The sequence below is a fragment of the Hypanus sabinus genome, chromosome 11, assembly GCF_030144855.1.
Source record: "Hypanus sabinus isolate sHypSab1 chromosome 11, sHypSab1.hap1, whole genome shotgun sequence".
Classification (NCBI taxonomy): domain Eukaryota; kingdom Metazoa; phylum Chordata; class Chondrichthyes; order Myliobatiformes; family Dasyatidae; genus Hypanus; species Hypanus sabinus.
In genome coordinates, this window is record NC_082716.1 from 94,337,688 (window position 1) to 94,362,227 (window position 24,540).

General features: G+C 42.3%; 1 protein-coding gene and 1 long non-coding RNA gene across 4 annotated transcripts in view; one reads left to right on the forward strand and one right to left on the reverse strand.

The window, feature by feature from the left end:
- LOC132402195 (retinoic acid receptor RXR-gamma-A-like) overlaps positions 1-24,059 on the forward strand; it is a 282,730-nt gene extending 258,671 nt beyond the window's left edge. For all 3 annotated transcript variants that reach the window (XM_059984908.1, XM_059984907.1, XM_059984906.1), the window contains exons 5-10: positions 88-248; positions 6,983-7,112; positions 7,862-7,994; positions 9,023-9,114; positions 10,213-10,318; positions 19,643-24,059. In XM_059984908.1, the coding sequence (XP_059840891.1) occupies positions 88-248; positions 6,983-7,112; positions 7,862-7,994; positions 9,023-9,114; positions 10,213-10,318; positions 19,643-19,790 (770 nt within the window). In that variant the 3' untranslated portion in view covers positions 19,791-24,059. The remainder of the gene's footprint in view (positions 1-87; positions 249-6,982; positions 7,113-7,861; positions 7,995-9,022; positions 9,115-10,212; positions 10,319-19,642) is intronic.
- LOC132402197 (uncharacterized) lies at positions 7,014-19,768 on the reverse strand. Its single transcript, XR_009514832.1, has 3 exons — positions 19,281-19,768; positions 10,937-11,058; positions 7,014-7,144 (listed from the first exon to the last, which is right to left on the reverse strand). It is a non-coding gene; the product is annotated as an uncharacterized LOC132402197 (long non-coding RNA).
- Positions 24,060-24,540: the final 481 nt, after the last annotated feature.

The window sequence follows — 24,540 nt, forward strand, 5'->3', positions numbered from 1 at the left end:
CGGGCCAGAGCAGCAGGCTGGGCGAACACTGAGGGTGGGGTAGGGTGACCGAGTCCCCATTTGATGTAAGTTTTGCTTCACTTGCAGCTGTGCAGGAGGAGCGTCAGCGGGGTAAGGAGAAAAGTGACAATGAGTTAGAGCCCAGCAGCAGTGTTAATGATGACATGCCAGTAGAGAAGATTCTAGAAGCAGAGCTGGCTGTGGAGCCCAAGACGGAGACGTATGTGGAGGCCAGTCCAGGAAATTCGGTATGTAGTACAAATTCCCCTTTGGCTCTCTTTCTACGCAATTGTTTTATTTTTTATATTATTTTTGTTTATTTTATTTGTGATTCGGCATTGTAACAGGCTCTTCTGGTTCAATAAGTACGCGCTGCCCAATTACACACGCATGACTATTAACCTACTAACTTGTACATCTTTGGAACATGTGAGGAAACCAGAACACCCACAGGAAATCCATGCATTTATGGAGAGAATGTACAGACAGCGTACATTCTCTGTACATTGGCGGGAATTGAAGTCAAATCTGGTGCTGTGATAGTGTCACACTAACCTCTATGATAAGGATAGTGGAATTTTTTATCAGTTAATTGCTAAGTCTAGACTTACCTTCTCTCACTGTCTAACAGCACCTGAGCCTGTGTCAGCCACAGCTGAGGCTCACTGCCTAACACCTTGTGGGCCCTCCCATCACTGTACCTGTGGCCACTGTCTCAATGACCTTGTGGTATGGGTTTGTGTCATGTGACAGGTACACTCATGTCGAGGCGTGATTCTGACAACTGAATGCAGCAGTGGCAATTTACCTCTGATAGGCACCACCCAGTACTGGCAGTAGTGACTGAGCACCTTTCACCAGTGCCAGAATCATCTGACATCTGTGACCTCAGTACCGCTGATGGATGACTTGTCTTCTTGCTGTCCAGGCTTCTGGACTGTAAAAAGGGTAAAGGAACCTTATTAGTCCAAGTCAATGTGAAAGTCAAGTTTATTGTCATATGCACAAGCACATGTGTGGTAATTGTAGTAACATCAGTTCAACCCAGTTAAGTGTGAGATGGTTCATTTTGGTAGGTCAAATATGATGGCAGAATATAGTATTGGCAGTGTGGAGGATCAGAGGGATCTTGGGGTCTGAGTCCATAGGACACTCAAAGCTGCTGCACAGGTTGACTGTGTGGTTAAGAAGGCATACTAGGGTGCATTGGTCTTCATCAAACGTGGGATTGAGTTCAAGAGCCGAAAGGTAATGTTACAGCTATATAGAACCCTTGTCAGACCCCACTTGGAGTACTGTGCTCAGTTCTGGTCACCTCGCTAAAGGAAGGATGTGGAATCTATAGAAAGGGTGCAGAGGAGATTTACAAGTATGTTGCCTGGATTGGGGGGCATGCCTTATGAGAATAGGTTGAGTGAACTTGGCCTTTTCTGCTTGGAGCAACAGAGGATGAGAGAGGTGTATAAGATGATGAGAGGCATTGATCATGTGGATAGTCTGAGGCTTTTTCCCAGGGCTGAAATGGCTAACACGAGAAGGCACAATTTTAAGGTGCCTGGAAGTAGGTACAGAGGGGATGAACCGTAGAACATTATAGCACAGAGACAGGCCTTTTGGCCCTTCTTGGCTGTGCCGAATCATTTTTCTGCCTAGTCCCACTGACCTGCACCCGGCCCGTATCTCTCCATACACCTCTCCATCCACCTCTCATACCTGTCCAAGTTTTTCTTAAATGTTAAAAGTGAGCTCACATTTACCACTTCATCTGGCAGCTCACACTCCCACCACTCTCTGCGTGAAGAAGCCCCCCCCCCCATGTTCCCTTTATACTTTTCCCCCTTCACCCTTAACCCATGTCCTCTGTTTTTTTTTCTCCCCTAGCCTCAGTGGATAAAGTAGATAGGATCTTTTTCCAAGATGGAAATGTCAAGTACTGGAGGACATAGATTTAAGGTGATATGGGAAAGTTTAAAGGAGATATGCATGGCAAATTTAGCAAATTCCTAAAACCTCTGCCTGCAAAAGTGGTGGAACCAGATACCATAGCAAGGTTTAAGAGGCTTTTAGACAGTCAGATAAACTGACTGGAGTGTGTGGACCACGTACAGGCAGGTGTGCAATTGAAATTGTAATCATGACTGGCATAGATAGGCATGATGGGCTGAAGGGCCTGTTCCTGTGCTGTATTGTTCTGTGTTCTATATAACCCATGAGGTACCTACCCTTATGAACAATAGACATTGCTTACAGTTGGCAAGTATAATTAACCACCCTCCTAATTTGGTGTGGTACCTTCTGGACCTGGAAAGAATGACCTCGCTGTGGATCAGCTAGTGAATGGCTTGGAAGAGAGAATAAAACTAGGCAGCAGAGCCCTGTGGTAAAGCCTTGCACACAGAGGGATGTGAGGCTGAAATTCTTCGTTCAGTCATTTGATGTGAAATCAATAAACTGTTGGACATCTTGGGAATATAGGTAAAGGTTGGGAAAGTTCAGGACCAGCTAGGAACATTTGGGGAAGCAATCTGCAGATGCTTTAAATTTGGAAATAAAACAGAAAATGCTTGAAATACCCAGCAGGAAGGGCAGCATCAATGGGGACAAATCAACTAGAAAAATAGTGGATTTCAAACGTTTTCCATTTCCAAATGTGTAACATTTCTCCCTCCACTGATGCTGCCTCACTTGCTGAATATTTACAGAGTTTTCTGATCTCTGAGTTGTCAGACTCAAGGGGCTCCACAGGCTTGCATTCTGATTTTTTTTTACTATTCGTGACCATTGGTGTTGACTATGGGGACCAAGAGGTTCATGTGATGAGCTGGTCTGTGTTAAAAATATAAATCAGAATAGCAGAAGCAACTCAACACAGGAGAAGTATCACTGCATATTCCCTGCCACTGTCTCCATGGCTCTGTGTGCATGCTTGTCTGCAACCATGTCCCCATCAAAGTTCTCCCTGGTGGGTGTTCCCCTCAGCTGGTTCTGCCCATGTGTGTCTCATGTCCTCATGCCTGTTGGGAGGGTGTGTGCTAGTCTCACCAGTTGAGGATTCCTTCATGAACTGAGTTGAGTGTTCCTGTATACAGATACCTCCAATATCGAAATAATGATCAGGACAGGAATGGTACCAGGGTATGGGGAGAAGCTCCAAGCCCTGGTCTCATCACTGTCAGGAACTGGGACTAAAACAGAGAGAATGAGAAAATCCTACCCTACAATTTATTTGGACTAGTCTTACATGAAATAGCCACTTAATTCTGAGATGAAGAGTGCCCCGCTGTGCCTGGTAATAGAACAAATTAGATAGTGCTCTGCTCACTGCCATTGTGTGGGCTATGCTCAGTTTCAGGAATTATTTGATAGGAAAATAATTGGCAAATTTAGGCATTGCAACAAGAGCTCCCACAGATCTTCATCATTGAAATTAAATTGCCTGCAAATATGTTTTCTTTGTGTTTATAATTGGAAGTCAGCTTCACAATATAGCTCAGCGCAACACATTCGGAAACCAATTCATTATCATCAGGAAGGGCAACTGACCACAGTCTCCCCCCCGCCCCCTTTCCCACTTTCTCTCTCAGGTTGAAGTGCACAGGTTTAATTCTTTGTGAAGTTGGACTAAAGAAAGGTTAGGGCTCTCATTCTTATTTTGCAAATGATGGAGTAGGATTGGAGCATCCATTCAGAGGCAGAGCAGAGCACCCAACCAGTAGCAGAACAGAGCACCCACCAGGGGCAGAGCAGAGCACCCAACCAGTAGCAGAATAGAGCACCCGACCAGGGGCAGAGCAGAGCACCCAACCAGAGGCGAAGCAGAGCACCCGACCGGGGCAGAACAGAGCACCCAACCAGTAGCAGAACAGAACATCCAACCAGAGGCAGAACAGAGCACCTGACCAGGGGCAGGACACCACCAGTGACAGAGCAAAGCACAAACCAGTAGCAGAACAGAACACCCAACCAGAGGCAGAGCAGAGCACCCGACCAGAGGCAGAGTAGGACTCTTCCATAATTCTTACCAGGTTTGAAAGGGTTAAATGTTGCTGATAAGTTGGTTTGATTCAGTTTAGATTAATGGGTGTTTAAGGTGTGACAGTCATTGAGCTATACAGATGGGAAACAGGCACTTCAGCCTGCTGAGTCTGTGCTTACTATAAACCACTCACTCGCACTAATCGTACTCAGCTGGTCAGGCAGCATCCATGGACGGAAATGGACAGGCAATGCTACAGGTCTGTCCTGAATTATAACTAAGTCCTGAAGAAAAGTTTCAACCTGAGACATCGACTGTCCATTTCCCATCATAGATGCTCCATGACTCACTCCAGCATTTTTGTGTTGCTCCACTTTTAGCCTCTGTTGTGTTTCTCAATCTCAGTTTATTCTCCTCCCATATTCTACTGCCTATCAACACACCAGGGACAGCTCACAGTGACCTATCAAGCATCACATACTTGGTGTGTAGGAGGAAATGAGAATGCAGGCACATGCAAATTCTACATAGACTGCAGCCAAAGTTGCAGTCAAACCTGCGTTCCTGAAGCGGTGAGGCAACAGCAGGAGGAATTGTGAGGCAAATGCAGTTGGGTGATTAATGGAAGCAGATATAAAAAAAGGGTGAAATTTGGAGAGAGCTTCTGGAAGGAGATAAGCAGCAGTACAAAGGGCTACCAGTACTGGAATTGGATGAGTAAAAGAGGAACCATTAAGGGAGAGGTGAATAGAACTAGAACCAGATTGGGTGGGGAAGAAAATCAAAGTGTGGGGAAGAGGGGGGAGGGGTAAATGGGTGATGGGGGCTGGAGAAGATGAGAAAAGGGAAAAATTGGAAAGACTGGAAGTAGATTAGCGGGATAGAGGGGGTTGCTGGCAGGAAAACATACTGGAAGTGAGAGTTACTGAAAAATAGAGAATTCAATGTTCATACCAATGAGTTGTAGACTACCAGAGAGAATATGAGGTGGTGTTTGAGGATGGGAATCGAAAGGGCAAATGAAATGGCATGCATTCAGGAGCTCAGGATGCCATTTATGGACCGAACACAGGGACTCTGCAAAACGGTTGCCTAGTAGGTGTTTCACCTCACTCATGTTGAGGAACCCACATTAGGAGCACCAAATGCAGCAGGTGAGGTTGGAAGAGTGGCACATGAAGCTAAGTCACACCTGGAAGTGCTGTTTGTCTCCCTGGGTGCTGTGAAGGAGGAGATGTAGCAACAAGTGTTGCACCATGTACCCTAGTAATTCAATGCACAGCAGTGCTTGTGGGAATATGAGTGGGAATTGTGTGTCTCTGTTACTGTGTGTTACTGTCAGACTGTCACTTCATGTGAGCATGGGATGGAGGAAGATGTTCCCAGGATCAGAGTGAAGTTATACCTGCACAGGCTCATCCACCCCTACTTACAACCCCCAAAACACAAAGATCATTGTTGATATATAATACAGTCAAAGAATTGTGCAGTGTGCTTACAGATAAAGACTGCTCACAAAAACTGGAGGTCTCTGGTCTTTGGATGAAGGTCTCAGCAGTGACTTTCTGCTCAACTGCAATGCATACTAAAGAAAGAACTTGAGTTTATACCATTCCTATGAATATCCCAGAGAGCTTTACAGTCAATAGAATACTCTAGGAGTGTTGCAATGTAAGAACCCCAACACAAATTTGCAGATACAATAGGGTCTCTTAAGAGACTCTTGTATAGGTGTATGGAGCTTAGAAAAATAGATGGCTTTGGGTAACCCAAAGTAATTTCTAAAGTAAGTACATGTTTGGCACAGCATTGTGGGCAGAAGGGCCTGTATTGTGCTGTAGGTTTTCTATGTTTCTAAATATGGCAATTTTTTTAAAAAAAAGGTTGTGTCTCTGGTTGAGAAGTAAATAGCTGGTTTAGTTGACATTTTACAATCAAACATCTTCAACTAGCAAGATAGAAATCCCCTACTGTTCTCCAATAACTGTGTTCCACATCTGATGTGTGACATTTGCTTCCTGTGTTGTGTCTGTTAAGTCTAGTTATGAATGCAGTTGGAGGAGCTCATTGTAGCCCTGCCTGTACTCACATAACACTTTCCAACTTCTTTATGCTGTAATGTTTTATCAATGTGTGTTGGGTAATATAAGTTGAGAGTGTCAGATACCTATCAGGTCTAGTACGTGACTATAACCAAGCTTTCACTTTATCAGCCAAGTTACCAGGGGCTCGGCTGTGGGGAGAGAATTTTTACAGCCACCTACTATCCCATGGCCTGGAAGTTAGAGAGTTGTGCCTGAACTCGTCCACATTAACTGAAGTGGCTAACTGAGCTAATCCCATCTGTGTAGAGGGCCCATATCCTTTCCTATTCAATGTTAGAAACTATGTTTCTATTCAATGTTCTTGTCTGTATATCTTTTAAACATTGTAATTTTACACACTTGTTCCATAAAGCCACCACACTTTGTGTGAAAGATCCCCCTTTAGATCGTTTTTAAATCTTCCCCTTCTGGTCTTTTTTAAATCTTCCCCTTCTCACCTTCAATTCTTTGGCCTCCTCCACTGCCAGGGTGAGACTAACTGCATCTCATATTGCCCCTGGGTAGTCTACAACTTGATGGCATGAACATTGAATTCTCCAATTTGAGGTAAACTGCTCCCCCTCCGTCCTTTTTCTCTCTCCTCCTGATCTACTCAATACACCAAACAAAGGAGCACTAGGGTAGAGAGTTACGCTGTCCCAGTCATTGAGTTCAGCCACTTGAGTGACTGCCCCAAATAAGCAACTTCCTCTCCTAGTTCTGTGAGCTCTCTCCCTCTTCCTACAGAGCAGTTTCCAACCCAGAAGGGCCTGATTTTGTCCGCAGTGAGGATATCTACATTGTCAGAGGAGGGTTGGAAAATAAGACAAACACTGAGTAATACTTAGTGGTGATTATTTTCTTTTTGCTTGTGTGACGTGCCTTAATCTTCAAAAATACCGGTCACTATTCCACCCATTAGTCCAATGATCCGGTCACCAACATTTGTCAAGCGGCAGACAAGCAGCTCTTCACGCTGGTGGAATGGGCCAAGAGGATTCCTCACTTCTCCGACCTCCCTCTCGACGATCAAGTCATTCTACTTCGGGCAGGTGAGTGGATGTGCCGAATCCCCGCCTGTCACCTGGAAGGGAACAAACTTTGAATAGTGGTCATCACACTGAAACAGGAGAACAGAGCTGAGGAAGAGAGTATGCAGTGAAGATGGGAAGGGATAGAGTTAGAGTCAGACTCTGGGAAGCAGAAGTCAGGCAGGAAGAGTGAGCACAGCACAGTTCATCACAAAAACCAGTCTCTCTTACACTGCCTCCATCTACATCTTCCACTCCCTCGGGAAAGCAGCCAACATAATCAAAAAGCCCTCCCATCCCAGTCATTCTCTCTTCTCCCCTCTCCCATTAAGCTTAAGAGCATGTACCACCAGGCTCAAGGACAGCTTCTATCCCAGATTCTTGAATAGACATCTCATGCGCTAAAGATCTCTTAGCTAAGCTTGTCGTAGCCCATGCACATTATTGTCCACCTACATTGCACTTTCTCTATATTATAACATCATATTCTGCTTTCTGTATTCTTCTTACTACATCCCAATTATGAAATGGCATGATGTGTCTAGATGCCATGCAAGAGCTTTTCACTGTATTTCAGTACACGTGACAATAATAAACCAAAGCCAACAGCAAGGACTGCAAGAGGAAAAGAAGATACAGTGGGCTTTTAGAGTTGGTGATCAGGGTGAGTGTGAATACATCGGTTAGGTTGGATCTGGGAAGCCCTAGTGTTCAGAAGAGTTCCATCTGGTGTGGGTGTGGGGGATCACTCTGTGCCTTCTCTCCTGCAGGCTGGAATGAGCTGCTCATTGCCTCTTTCTCACATCGCTCTATCTCTGTGAAGGATGGGATTCTCCTGGCCACAGGGCTGCACGTCCACCGCAGCAGTGCCCACAGCGCTGGCGTCGGCTCCATCTTTGACAGGTAGGGAACCCACAGCCTGTGCTTGTGTCCTATCCCATGCAGCGCTTCCTCTCCCTCTGACAGGCTGGCATTTACTGTGATGGTGCAGGCCATTGAGCCGGCTGGTGATACTGTGCCCATTCCTCCCCAACCCACCTTCACCCAATGCATCCAGGTTCCTAGCTGTGATCTTTGCAAATGGAGGCAGTGAGTGAGGGGAACTGTAATTACCCCCCAGAGTAGATCAATTACAACAGAATCAGAGGGCAGCTTACAGCCACATGTGAAAGTGAGTTATACAGAGATATCAGGAAGTAAGAAGGGGGAAAGTGGGATTGCTTCAGAGAGCTGGCAGGTACATGATGGGTCACATGGCCTCAGTTCAATTGGCCACTTCAATAAATGGGGAATTTACTTGTCTGGCCCCTGTGCCCCTGCATCTGAATGCCTAGTCTCCTCCTGTGCCACTATGTCTGAGCATATGGGCATCGGGGATCATGCTGTGTCCCAATGTACCTATTCCTTAAGCCATCACAGACTTTGCTTTATACTTCCTTTGCCCACAATAGAGACATGGTGCTCCATCCCCCTGCACCACTGTCAAATGGTGGGCTTGGCAAAGGATAAAAGCTGTCACATCCTTGAACATTGGGCAGTGCCTAACACCTTTCTCCAGCAGCTTTATCAGGGGAAACAAAAAGTCTGTGAGCCCAAACATGATCACTTTATTGCAGGTCACTTTAGGTCACTTTACTGCACTTGGCTGATGAGCTCAGGAGAGGCCTAGTGGAAGAAGGATAGGGGAGAGAATCTTGGGGCCCAGACTGTCGGAGATTCAACCACACAGCTGGGGTGATGTGAGGTGATGAAATACTGGTGTGTGTGGTAGTAGTGCAGGGATCAGCGCTGTGTGTTGGACAGATACCAGGAGGGGAGAGGAGGTAGCCACAATGATTCAAATTTTAAAATTTGAAACCAAAATGGATGAGCGAGAACAAGTTGCCATCCAAATGCAGCAGTGTGACTGTTTCTTCTTCAACCTTTGGTAGGGTTCTGACTGAACTGGTTTCTAAGATGAAAGACATGCAGATGGACAAGACAGAGTTGGGTTGCCTTAGAGCCATCGTTCTCTTCAATCCAGGTACGTTGGATGTTAACAATGTCACAGAGAGGACCAGGTCAGGCCAGGCCAAACCAGCCTGGTCTTCGATCACTGCATATCCAAGTGTGGTGGTTCATGACTCCCACCCATCACTAAGCATAGCTACTTGGGTCCCTGAGCCACACATTCAACTTTATGATAAATGGGGCCATGGACGATTAAATAGAAAGTACAGTGAAATGATTGAACTAAATATACTGTATTACCTGTTGAACACCGGGTTAGGGTCAGTATAGGCCTAACCTTGTATTGTACTAGTTTGGATTTGATCTATTAGGATTTCATGCTGTTCCAGTGATTTGAAACCACTTTGATTCATTTATTTTCTCTTTGCTGGAAGGGTTGGTGTCCATTAAAGAGAGCTTGTGTTTAAGGTGAGAGGAAGGATTTTAAAAGGGGATTTTAGGAGTAAGTTTTTTTAAGCAGGAGTTGTTAATATCTGAGAGTTACTGCCAGAGGAGCTGGTGAAATCAGATACAATCCCTACTTTTAAGAGACATTCAGACAAGGTCAAGCTCATATGGACAAGTGCACAAGAACAATGTTGTGCAAGTTGGTTCAAGAATAAAATGGTTGAAGTCAAGGAGCTATTCATGAATCTCGTGGTGTGGGACTTCAGGCTTCTGTACCTCCTGCCTGATAGTAGCTGTGAGAAGATGGTGTGAATTGTGGAATTTTAATAGGCAAGACACAGAAGGATACCTTCCTAATGAGGGGAAATGGGTATAGTGTAGAAGGCTTGGGAATGGTGGGTTGAAGAGCCTTTTTCTGTGCTGTACAAAATTGTAACTCTAAATTTCTGAACTCTGATGGGACACCAAAAAAGGGTTTGATTCATTGAATTTGTACACACCTGACTTTGGATAGAAAGGTCTTCATGACAGTATTGACCAGAAGAGGTTTGACCCATGGGATTCCATATAAGATGAATGAGAAGATATGCCATGGAATTAAACAGAAGGTTCATTCTTGGAAATTAAAGTTCAGGCAAAATGTTTGAATTTTGTCTGTTCTATATGCCTATATTTTAACTGCAATTTATACTTCTAAAGTGAATATTTTCAACATGCTGTTCAGATGCTAAAGGCTTATCAAACCCTGGAGAGGTGGAATCTTTGAGGGAGAAGGTATACGCATCACTAGAGGCTTATACAAAGCACAAGTACCCAGAGCAGCCAGGCAGGTAAGGAATTCTGCACTTAACTTCTTCTCTGTCCCTCTGGCTATAACTATTTATATCCTTGTGTTCCCAACGGCTAATCCACCACAGTTATAGCATTGAGCCGACACCGTGGAAATCCATTCACAAAAGCTGGGCAAATGTAATGCAGCTAATTACCTCACACTCAGTCACCAGCAGCGGTAGAAGGTGCAACTAACAGTGCCATTGAGTGGCAATTGCCAATAATATGCTCCTTTATATTACAAACATAAAAGCTGGAAACACTTAACACTGAAAAGAAAGAGTTAAAAATTCACTTCTGATGTAGGGTCTTGTACCTGAAATGTTAACAGTTCCTCCCTCTTCAGATGCCGCCTGACTTGCTAAGTGTTTCCAGCACTTTCTGATTTTACTTCAGATTTCCTTTTCTGTGGTGTTTCAGTTTTCGCTTACTTATTTAGTGATCAGTACAGATTTTGCCAGGACACTTTAGCTTCAGCCCTCACACAGCCATGGTCCCAAGGTGAGAGTGGCTGTCCTTGATGTTAAGAAAGCATTTGTTGGAGGGTGGCATCAGGAAACTTTGAAACTGAAACAATGGGTGTCAAAGAGAGAATGCATCCTTGGTTAGAGTCATACCTCCTACAAAGGATAGTGACTGTGGTTGTTGGAGGTCAATCATCCCAGTTCCAGGACATCACTGCAGTATGATCAGATCAGTATCCTAGACTCAGTCATCTTCAGCTGCTTCATCAATGACCCTGCAACATAAAGTCAGGTAGGAATGTTCACAGGTTTGGACAGTGTTCAATAACACTCTGAATTCTTTTTTTAATAGATCTTTTAATTGAAGCAAAAAATGTATTTTTATATACAGAAACACATAAGAAAAGAAAAACAAGCAAACAAAAATCAGACAAAATACTCCCTACCCCACCCCCCACAAAACTGGTACAGTAAAAATTTCTTCCTCATTCACAATTGAAAAATAGCAAAAATATAATTCGATCAAGTAAGGTATGAGGTCCTAATGTGTATTAATAACGTATATATTACTACACTAAGCAGATAGTTGGAGCACAGGAAGACAGGTATCATACTAATTCAGTGGCCAAGGAGGTGTAATGATGGTAATGCCAAAAAGGAGCCCCATATTTATTCATAAGTTGCTGGATTCCTCCTCACACTATACAAGATCTTTTCAGGTTTACTAAAGAATGTTACTCATTTAACCACTGCCTGTGTGAGGGAGGAAATTCAGATCTCCAGTTTTGTAGGATACACTTTTTCCCGGCTGTAGCCGCAAGCAATATAAAGTATTTTTTATTGTAATTCACATTAAGACCTTGCAGATCTCCCAAAATCCAGACCCTAGGATCAAATGAAATTTCAGTTTTTATAATATCTGAGGTTATTCTAACAACGTATTTCCAAAAGTCTTCCAGATAAGAGCAATTCCAAAGCATATGAAGTAAGTCTCCGTCACAAGATTTACATTTCTGACAATTAGGAGAGGCGATATGGTATATTTTGTGCAGTCTATGTGGGGTGTAGTAGGTCCTGTTAAAGATATTAAACTGTTATCTATGTTTAGTTGAAATTAATACAGTTTGAGACAACTGAAGGATATTACACCAATCAGCATCATTGTAACTGCATTCAAGATCTGATTCCCACTTATTTTTAGTATCACTCTTTGTATAGATTGGCAAGTTACTGTTTAAAATAATATAAATAGATGACGTAAGACCCTTTGTAGTGTACAGGGCTTCACTAAACGAGTGCTTTTCAAATAGGGATTCTATTGGAATTTGTGGATAGCCTGTATAACTGTCTAATCTGAAAATATTTAAATAAATTCTGATTTGGTAGATTAAATTTACCAGACAACTGTTGAAAATTGGCAAAGTTATCTTGGCTTTATAAATCTTCAACTGTTTTTATACCACTATTAACCCTTTTAGAATTCCGTCTACATTCAGGTGAGGGATATTAGGGTTATTCCAGAGGAGTTTTCCAAAATAATGAGATATTCATACCAATAACTGCATGAGCTTCTTGCCATACTGCAAAAGAATTTAAAATTATAGGGTTCTTAGTAATATTTAAGAGTGCTTTCTTAGATGTTAAAAAAGGAAGAACTTTTAAGGGAACATTTTTTAATTGATGTTGTTCAATATGAATAACTAGATGAAGCCATCTAGTCTCATTGTTCTCAGAGTGCAACCAACACCATATTGGATGGAATTGAGCTGCAAGGTAATAACATTTAAAATTAGGAAGATTTAATCCTCCCTTGGCGTAAGGGACCTGAAGGGTTGGTTGTTTGACTCTAGGGACTTTACCTTTCCATAAAGAGCTGGACATTGATTTGTTTAAGTCATTAAATAGACTTTTGGGAATTTTAATTGGGACACATTGGAATAAATATAGAAATTTGGGGAGTATATTCATTTTAATTAAGTCCACTCTTACAATTAAAGATAATGGCAGTTTCCTCCATTTCTGTAGATCTAATTTAACCTGATTCAATAATTTGATGTAATTATCTTTAAGGATTTTATCTGCGGATCTCCTAATTTCTATGCCTAAATATGTAAAGACATTCGAGCACCATCATAAGGGTTTGACTACATTCTTAATGTTATCATCCTGTATATTAAAAGACATGAATTCACTTTTTGAAAGGTTTAATTTATATCCAGAAGCAGCACTGTATTGTTGGAAACATTATAGAAGGGAGGGTAATGACTTCTCTGGATCAGACAATAAAACTAAGAGATCATGGTTGTAAAGGGCTAGTTTGTGTTCATTCGAGCCAAATTTAATGCCGGAAATGACGGGATTAGAACAAATAGCAATAGACAGCGGCTCAATAGCTATTAAGAACAGCTGCGGAGCACTTGGACAACCTTGGCAGACTCCTCTGGATAGAGGGAAGGTACCCGACAGGACTCCATTAGTTAGAATTTGAGCTGTAGGACCAGCAAAAAAATGTTTCAATCTCTCTCCAAAATTCATTGCTTTTAAAGTTTGCAAAAGGAAGGTAGGTTGTATCCTGTCAAACGCCTTCTCTGCATCCATCGACATTATCAACATGGGATCATTTTGCATATGAGCCTGTTCCATTATGTGAAAAAGTCTCCATACATTATCAGATCCATATCAATTTCTGACAAAACCTATCTGATCAACTTTAATGATTTTAGGGATAATGTCACCTATTCTTAAATGCAATTAATTTTGATAAAATCTTGTAATCTGAATTCGAAAGACTAAGGGGCCGCTAAGAAGTACATTTTTGATGGTCCTTCTCAGGTTTTGGCAGTGATGTTATTATAGCCATTTCCAGAGAACTAGGTAGAGTTTTATTAATCAGTGCCTCCTTGAACATATTTGTGAAAGGGGTTAAAAGCTTATCTGAAAAGGCTTTAAAGTATTCATTTGGAAAGTCATCTGGCCCCAGAGCTTTATTATTCTGTATAGTGCCAAGAAACTCTTCTTCAGATATATCAGAGTCAAGATGATCTTTTATCCTGAGGATCTAACTTAAGCAGATTTAATGAGTCCAAGAAACATGTTGCTTTGGTGTTTTCTATATCATGATCTGTTTTATATAGCGTTCCATAAAATTTCCTGAATTCTTGATTTGTGTCCTGTGGGTTAATGGGGGATCTGCCATCATCCGTGACAACAGATAAATCTATTGGTCTTTTCCTTTTTTATTTCCCAGGTGAGTAACTTACTAGTTTTGTTTCTGAATTCATAATAATGATAGTTAGTTCTGGCCATATCTGCCTTAGCCTTACTTGTTCATAAATTACCGTATTGAATCCGTTTTAAAGTCAGTGTATTAAGTATTTCTTCACTTTTAGAAAAAGCATGTTCACATTCAAGATTTCTGATCTCTTCCTCTAGAGATAACAAGAGTTTTCCTTTTTTTCTTAAAGCGTGCTATATGAAAGGACTTGTTCTCTCATATATGCTTTTAAATCCTCCTATATGTTAGCATAGGAAGAAGAATTTGAATTAGTTTCCATAAATAAATCATTGTGGCCATTCATAAATCTGAGAAATTCAGGATCATTAAGCATATATGTTTTAAATCTCCAACTATAAGATGATGACTGTGTAATATCCATCCCCCAAGTCAACTTTATTGGATTATAGTCAGAAAGTATAGTTGGTAGGTAGGAGTATTCAATAACCCTGGATACCATACTTCGGGATATTAAAAACATACCAATTCTAGATTAGGAGCCGTGAACATTTGAAAAGAAGGAAAAGTCCTTTACATTTGGATTAAGTTGACGCCAAATATCACAAAACCCCAGATCCCTCATGCCCTGCTCCAGGACTGATGCTGCCCTTGAATGATTAAAAGATCTTGGTGTGGATCAATCCATTACTGGGTCAAGACCAAATTGAAGTCACCACCAACCAGACAGTGGTCCAAAGCTGTCAACAGTTTTAATACCAAATTGTTAACAAAAAAAACAGGATCGTCATGGTTGGGGCCATATACATGTACCCTGTGACCCTATTCACATTTAGTTCACAACTAACTAAAAGAAGTCTACCGTTCTTGTCTTTTTCTGTTGATACTAATTTAAACCTCATATTTTTATTGACGAGTATAGCTACACCCCTTGCTTTTGTAGTAAATGAAGGATAGTAAACACGTTCAACCCAATCCCCTTTTAACTTTATATGTTCTGTGTCAGAAAGGTGAGTCTCTTACATAAACGCTGTATCAGTGGAATGTCTCTTTAAACATGTAAGAATTTTTTTCCTCTTACTTGGAGAATTAATCCCCTATACATTCAAGGATATTATTTTAAGTTGACTAGTCATACCTTAAAGAAAAAATTAATAGATACCTCTGAGCATAAAGATAGTGTGAGAACTATAAGAATGAGAGTAATCAAGAAACAGAACCATACCATATCCCCGTAAGAGACCCACCCGTCTAGAGACCTAGACTAAACATTCCCGGTGGGTAGGCTACTCTCTCTAAATATGCAAGGGTTCTCAACAGTTACAGAAAAATATATTGAGCATTAAACCACATTAATTAATAATTCTAGGTTCTACAGCCTCTAAGTGAGTACAATCGAGGCCTAGGAGCATGCACATACAGGTGGCCCCCTGCTTTTCAAACGTTCGCTTTACGACAACTCGCTGTTACGAAAAAAAGACGCCCGCTTTATATGTGTGTTTACCCCAAGAAAGACTGCAATGACCTTGAAGCCTTGTGCAGGCAGTTGGTTGTGCATGCGTGTACGTGCCGATTTTTTTTTCTCCAAATCGATTTTAGCTGGCTGCCTTCCCAAGTTTGATAAGAGAAACTACACCATACCTACAATATTTCTACTTTATATAGGGTGTAAATTTATCATATCATTCCTGCTTTTAGTGTTATTTTAGGTTTTATTTGCTTTGATTTGGTAGGTTATTTTTTTGGGTCTGGGAACGCTCAGAAGTTTTTCCCATATAAATTAATGGTACTTGCTTCTTCGCTTTACAACATTTCGGATTACAAACGGTTTCATAGGAACGCTTTACCTTCGGATTGTGGAGGAACCCGGTAAAACCTGGCAAAGCAACTTGAACAGAACTCAGACTACAAATAAAAATGTTTAGTAAAAGGAACACCACGAATCAAAAACATCTCAAGGCACAAATGTGAGACGAAATGTCGTCAAAAATTAAGGAGACGCACTTTTCACAATAGCCAGGTGGGAAAGTATCCATATTGTGAAACATACTCGTGTCCTCCTATCAGTCACAGCAGTATATCCAATAATCACTTAAATAAAAGTTATTCAACGCATAGAGTGCTTAAGCATCACAGTAACCCGTCTGTTGTGCACAGAGCAGGAGGACTATCAGTCATCGTCGATAACTTTCAAAAACTCCATTACTGCATCAGGAGTAACAAACCACTTGGTGACTCCCTTTTGCATAATCCGAAGGATAGTGCAGGGAGTAATCAATGCCCCTTGGTGTCCTTAAGGCATTACAATCTCAGACTGCAGTCAGGAAATATGTAAATCCTGTTATTTTCATAGTGAATCACTACTTTTTGCCTGGCCAGACACATAATCTTCTTGTTCTTAAAATTGAGGAGCTTTGCAATTATATATAGGTCTTGGTCTCCGTGAGTCATCAACACCGCTGGGGAGTTTTCCCAGGCGGTGGGCTCTCTTGCAGGTGATAGTAAAGTTTTTGATGCCAAGATTTTCTGATAGGATTCGTTCCAATAATCCACCTGCGTCGCGACCTTCAGCTTTCTCAGGAAGATTCAGTATCTGAATATTGTTCCGCCTACTCCTATTGTCCACCTTGTCTTTCAACAATTGCACTTCTTTCTCCAACTTCATGATATACTGATAAATGACAGTTAGTATTCATGTCCATAAGATATAGAAGAAGAGTAGGTCATTTGGCCCATCTGCTCCGCCATTCACTCATGGGCTGATCCAATTCTTCCAGTCATTCCTCCCTCCAATGACTTGACCTCCACAGCCGCTTGTGGCAACGAATTCCACAGATTTACCACCCTCTGACTAAAGTAATTTCTGTGCATATCTGTTCTAAATGGATGTCCTTAAATCCTGAAGTCATGCCCTCTGGTCCTAGACTCCCCTACCATGGGAAATAACTTTGCCATATCTAATCTGTTTAGGCCTTTTAACATTCGGAATGTTAATATGAGTTCCTCCCTCTTTCCCCTGAACTCCAAGGGAATACAGCCCAAGAGCTGCCAGAAGTTCCTCATATGGTAACCCTTTCAGTCCTGCAATCATTCTCGTGAATCTTCTCTGAATCCTCTCCAATGTCAGTATATCCTTTCTAAAATAAGGAGTCCAAAACTGCACACAATACTCTAAGTGTGGTCTCCCGAGTGCCTTATAGAGCCTCAACATCACATCCCTGCTCTTATATTCTATACTTCTCAAAATGAATGCCAACATTGCATTTGCCTTCTGTACTGACTCAACCTGGAGGTTAACCTTTAGGATATTCTGCACATGGACTCCCAAGTCCCTTTGCATCTCTCAATTTTGAATTCTCTCCCCATCTAAATAATAGTCTGCCTGTTTATTTCTTCCACCAAAGTGCATGACCATACACCCAACACTTTCCAACATTGTATTTCATTTGCCACTTCTTTGCCCATTCCCCTAAACTATCTAAGTCTCTCTGCAGGCTCTCTGTTTCCTCAACACTACCCACTCCTCCACCTATTTTTATGTCACAGGCAAATTTAGCCACAAATCCATTAATCCCATAGTCCAAACCACATGTGCCCAGCAATGTCAGTCTCCAACCATACATTCTAACCACCTACCTTAATACTTAAAGGCATTACCATCACAAAGGTATACACCACAGATATCCTGAGGGGAGGGAGCTCACAGCTGACCAGCAACTCAGTTCCACCGGTCTGGTAAATACTGTGGCTGAAAGAGCAGAGGCTGAGAGTGGTGAGTAATTCATCTCCTTATAAGTCACATGCTTGGCTGCGTATAGCTTCAACTCTCACAGAGTTCAACACCATCCAAGGAAAGCAGCCACTTCATTGACACCCTATTCTCCACACTAAACAATCATTCTCTTCACCATCAGTTCATTATGGCTGTAGTGTGTACAATCTACCAAGTGCACGAGAATTACTTGTCCAGGCTATTGTGTCAACGCCTTCCAAACATGCAACCTCTACCATTAAGAAGGATAAGGGCCAGCGGCAAGATGAGAGCACCACCACCACCTGCAGGTATCCCTCCAAGTTATACACTGACCTGACTTGGAAATATATCAATAGTCCTTCATTGTTACTGGGTCTAAAGCTTGGAACTGCTCCATAACAGCACTTGGGAGCACCTTCCCCAGAAGAACTGCAGTAATTCAAGGAAGAAGCTAATTGAATATCAGATTTCCTTCAGCTTCTGGGGAAGTAGTCCAATTAGTAGTCCAATGATGATAATACTGACTAATCAACACAATCAGATTCTATCCATGAGTTTCAGACAGACCCAGACAAGAGGAAGAGACAACCCAGTGGCAAGCTTCTCCCTGACACCCAACATGTAACCTTGTCCAAAAATATTACTTTATGAAATAATTGTTGTGATTTGCACTCAAATGGATTTTGCTCAACTGCTTTCATCTACCTTGGGAGTGGAAGCATTATTGCAGGCTGGAGGAACAGTGGGTTGAGCAGCATCTGTGGGGTTGAGGGTTGAGGTTGTCCGTGTTTCAGATCCAAACCCCCCTGCATCAAGACTGAGAATGGAGGCAAGATGACCAGTACAGAGAGGGGAGAGTGAAGGTTGAGACAGGGACAGAGATAATGAGGTGATCAATATACAGACAACGGGCAGAAGAGGACAGGCAGCTGGAGCCAGATAGGGCAAGGGTAGGGGTGGAGTTGGTAGACAGATGCAGGTTAATGATGGATGAAGGCAGACCAAAAAGAGTGGATGGAGTGTGGTAGGAAAGCAGCAAGATGGCTAGGAGGGGAAATATATGACAAAAGACTACCATTGCTGGAATCTGATAAGTAAGAAAGGTGATAATGTTAAGTATTAGGAGAGAGGTGAAGGACAGAAGGAACCATAAAAAGATCGGAGGAGAGTCAATTGGTGAAGTGTGGGGGTAGCAGGAGGAAGAAGACAAAAATGGATGATGGTTGGCTGGGGAAGGGGTGGGTATAAAAAAGGGGACAAAATGGGAGGACCAGAGAAAGAACTGAAGGTGGAGAGAAGAAAGTAAATTGGTTTATTGTTGTCATATATACCAAGGTACAGTGAAAAGGTTGTATACTATTCATACAGATCAATTCATTACAACAGTGCCTTGAGGTAGTGAAGCACATTGATGGTGAGCATAGACAATGACCCCCCCCCCCCCCACCACCCCAGACATTCGTCTCCCCTCCTCCATTGGACAAAAAATACAAAAGGCTGAGAGTACATACCACAAGGCACAAAGACACCTACTAGTCTGCTGTTACAAGACTATTAAATATTTCCCTAGTATAAGTTGGACTCTTGATATCACTTATCATTTACCTGCACTGCACTTTCTCTGTAGTTGTTACACTTTATTCTGCTTTGTAATTGTTTTACCTTGTTCTACCTTAATACACTGTGTAATGATCTGATCTGTATGAACAGTATGAAAGCCTTTCACTCCGCTTCATGCATGTGACAATAATAAACCAACTGGAGAATTCAGTCTGCATATCATTAGGCTGTAGACTACCCAGGTAGAGTATAATGCCTCTTACACAGTTAGCCTCTCTCTTGATGAACAGGGATTTTTGCTCTTTCTCCCCAGGTTTGCCAAGCTGCTCCTCCGACTGCCAGCCCTCCGCTCGATTGGACTCAAGTGCCTTGAGCACCTGTTCTTCTTCAAGCTGATTGGTGACACCCCTATTGACACCTTCCTGATGGAGATGTTGGAGGCTCCTCATCAAATGACGTGAAGCCATTCCCTGCCTTTCCCTTAAATGTCAATCTGTAAATATTTTCACTAATTGTATGAATAGAACCAAGATAATGCCAACCGTCTAACTTGTAAAACAACACATATTTTGTACCTTGAACAAGCACAGTGTAGCAATTATTTGATAGTTTGTTACAGGGATTTTAAAAGAAAAAAAAACTTATTGGAAGAATTTTAGATTAAAATTCTATTTAGAGAAGACTAAATCAGGTTTACAAATCGGTACCTCTCACATTTCTGTCATCGCTGTTGACAATTTGTAGCCCCACTGCCTGTGAAAGGGGCAATTCACTGAGTTTACGTAGCTCTGGGCCCCACTTAGAATCGGCACCAGCAGTACACCCTCCACCACTGTGATCCATGGATGGTGTAACTTCCCTCCCCACACACACAGCATTCAGAATCCACCCACTCGCTAAAAATTGAAGCCTATCCTTTGTGCCTCCTTAGACATCTATCCCACCTGCCCCCACCCCCCACCCACACCATTCATTCACTGAGCTTCAGACACAGGTGGTTGTCAAAGCTGACAGGATACTTGGGTCACATTCTACCTGCCATGGCAACGTACTGTTTCAGGATCAACTGTTCCTACTTTCAGATTGAGGATCAATATTTTGAGCTTTTGTTTAATTATTAAAGCCACTGTAATCCCTGGTATGTTTGATTGTTGCGTGCCCTCTGCACCTTAGCACTGAGGGCGGAGAATGCGGTCAGGTGGGGTGAGCAATACGTAGCAGGGCAGAGGAAGCTCCAACAAGATGTTTCCATCCATCAAGGCAACAAATCATGCAAAGGGCATCATGAAAGGATGCAAGTGGGAAAGAGTAAGGGATTGAAACTGGAAAAAGCAGTGCACACATCCATTCTTGGCACACAGGTGTTGATGGCAAGCCCACCTTCTTTTGCCCATTGTTCATTGTTCTGCCTTATCACTCATCTTTTCACTTCATTAGGGAGCCAAGAGTCATCCAAATATGGGTCTGCAGTCACCTTAGTGTGAAAAGGCTGCAGTAGGTTGTTAGTGACAATCCAACACTCTGCTCAGACCAGCAACTCCTGTTGCTAGTTCCTTCTCAGTTAAATTCAGTCTCTGAAGCTGCTTCTGTGAGATTGAACACATCTTTCCTGGTTTATTGAACATAAATAGTGGTGAAGAAACCAGTTGCCAACTCAATGATATCTCCCAAATGCAGAGAATGATCACATTCTGTAATCACAGCTTCACAATGTTTGGAGTGATATTTCAGACTACAGCCTGTCAAGGGCTCATTGTGTTTGTGTGGGATCATCAGGCACCTATCCTCACTCAACACTCTGGAAGGTGCTACCTAAAGTTTACTGGCAACCGATTCCTTAACATCAGCTTCCATTGATCTCCAGTGGACCTCAGACAAGAATGTTTGAACCCAATGTCTCTGGCTCCCCACACCTTTCAGCTTCCCTCACCACTCCACATATGCCTGCACTATCATTGTACTTCACATCCCTTTCAAACCTTCCTTTAAACCAATTGTTTTGAACAGGATTTTCTTCACTCTCTCCAAACCAATTGGCTTTAATTCCATTTCCCTTACCCCTGCCGAAGGGTCATAAAATCACTGTACCTCAGAGGCCTTTTAGCCCATTGAATCAGTAGCAACTCTTTAACCAACCAACCAGTCCCACTTTCCTACTGTTAATTCTTCCAAGTGTGTATCCTGTTCCCTCACAAAAGTCCTGAATGACAGTTCCCACACAGCGTCCTTTGCTCCATGACCATTCTCACATCCACTTCTCATCCTTTTGCCCATGTAACATGTGCTGAGGATGGTGGGGTTGGTGTGATCTGTAAGTCCCTGCTTGGAGTTGCAATATCTTGCTTGACTCCCCAATCTTTCATGTTATAACAGGAAGAGGGGTACATGGGCAGGGAGGCATCCAATTTCCTCATCTCTCCTACTGCCCACTTGTGTAGTCCCAGGTAGACTTAGTCAGTGCTAAGTGGGACAGCTGGTGGAGCTGCTGCCTCACAGCATCTGAGACCTCTGGTGCCATTTGTATGTAGTTTGCACTTCCTGCTGTGACTGTGCGTGTTTTCTCCCACTTCCCAGAGACATGTGGGTTACTAGATTAATTGGCCACTCCTGACAATGGGTTGGTAGAACCAGTGTGGGAGGAGTTACTGGGAATGCAGGGAGGTTAGATTATAGGGAAATTGAACAAAGGATCAGGACTTATGGGATCGTGAGTTGGCAGAATGGGTCAAATGATCTTCTACAAAGTAGGAAAATGTGGAATAAAGGACACAAGCACTAAGAACACATAGTGGTCCTCACTCTGCACTGATTTCAAATGAAAAACTGGAAAACTTGGTGAACAATGGGACTCCAGTCACTGGAGGGGCAAAGAGATACACTTAGCACTGAAAGCCAATGTACAGGCAGAAAAATCTAATGAGTAGTTGGCCCTTATCTCAAGGGGTGCTCATATACAGAGAAGGTCCATTGGTCAGATCCCACCAGGAATGTTTCGTTCTGGCAAACAGCCTTCAGCCCACAATGTCCATGTCAGCCACCAGTTATCTAATTCAGCCCATAAGCTTTGTACTGCAACATTTCTGGTGTTCATTCAGATTCTTCTTCAACATCATGTCACTTCTTGCTTCCAATAGCCCCTCTGGGCAAGGTAGGTTGGAAAGATATGGGCTACAATAAAGGCAGGACTTCAAAGGTGGATTCCTTAGCCTTGGTTGTATTCATCTGAGCATGGATATTGAAGGGATGATCTCAGTGAGGTGTTCAGGGTGTGGTGGATTCTGAGAGTTGATTAATTCTATGGGGGTCTTAAAACAGGGAGATGGATGGAGATGAAAGTGAGACCCAACAGTTAATTGAAGTTCAAGAAACCTGAATAAGTTCTTTATTTTTCCATACCTTCCACAGTAAACTGGGAATTGGCTGGAAATTCCCACCCTAAGGACATGAGGCAAGGAAATGAAGATGGTGCAGATCAGAGGTGATCTCACAGTGGGGCACTACAGCATTAGGGATAGCGCTGTTTTTGGACTCTAGATTGTAGGCTTTACAACAATGAATCTTTAACACTGGAGCAGTCCAGGATATTGCACAACACTGTTAATAAAGTAACAGATCCTTGATTGAAGGGAGGTTTTCTTGGAGTGGCTAGTGATTATACTTACACCTTTCCCCTTATCTGTCACTCAGGCTCACAAGTCCAATTTCCCGCATGTTTAATGTAAGTCTCAATGGGTTAGAAAGGGTGTGGGAGGAAGAGGATGAGGGAAGTCAAGTGTGTCAAGCTTGTGAAGTGTTGCAGTTCCAGGAACTCCAGTTCAATTCAGGCATGTCAGCCATTCATTGTTAAACAGCACAGCTCTCAAACCCCCACATCCCACCACACACTATCCATGCACTACAGCAGGACCTCAGGGTCATTCCACATCTATGCCTGACTTCTATTTTTGGTAATTGTTGTGCCTGTATATTTTATATATAATGCTGTATACATATAGCATTATTCATATGGAAAAGTCATCTCAAAAAGAACCCAGTGCACCATATCTAGGGTGACATACATCTTTGAGTATGAAGTCTATATCACTACTTTGCTAATTTTACCTACATACAACATAATTATTTGTAAGCATCAAACCCACGGGCAGTAATAGAAATTGAGTTAATTGACAGAGAAATAAACTATGCACTATATGCGTGTGTATATGTCTACACCCATTGTATGCATATACATACATATACTGTATACCTGCTTTGTTTATATATTATATGGAAAGAAATGACTTGGCTGTGATTAGAAGCTACTCTAGATTCCAGAGCAGGGAAGAAGAGTCTTCATTCAATGCCTGCCTTTGGGTCCCAACCTGTATTTTGTTTGATGTATTAATATCTGTATTAAGCACAGCTTTTAAAAGAAAGGGCAGCAAGTGCAAAGATTTGACACCCATTCCCCTTCTGCCTGAACAAATGGTTATATTTTTGTACTATACAAATTGGAAGATAATGAGCCATTTGTTGCAAATTAGATCCTGATCGGTCAGCAGGCACATGACATGAAGCTTTCTGTCACTAAATGTCTCTTTGGAAGAGTGTGTTCTGTATCTGTCCATCTGTTCTGTGAACTACTCTGCAGCATATTTCCAGCTTTGCTATATACACCCTCTTTTAGCAACAACAAGGATTTAACCCTTTCATCTGTATGTTTGTTTTGTAAATACACTGTTTAAATATTGCCTTTTTGTTTGTGTAATTGCAAAGATCTGGTTTCTACAGTTGTGATCACTGACATTCAAGTTGTTGCACGTTGTAAGAGTTTATTACTCTTGCAGAGTAAAGAGTAGAATGAATGTACACCAATACTCTATATTCAGGCCAAGGACGAAACTGTGTGACTGCAGAGCAGTAGGCTATTCAAGTGCAGAAACTTGCATTAATATGACATTCTTAATAGCCTAAGGTGTTTCAGAGGCTCATTAAACTGAATTTCAGCACGGACTGGAAGGGCCAAGATGGCCTATTTCCATGCTGTAATTGCTATATGGTTAATTTGTCAAGTACTCATACTCAGGAAAATAGACTACTTTGACTATGAACGGTGACCTCATTGAAACCTATCAAATGTTGAAAGGCCTCAAAGGCCTGGATGTGGAGAGGACGTTTCCTATTGTGGAGGAGTCAGCCTCAGGCCAGAGGACACAGCCTCAGAATGGAGGG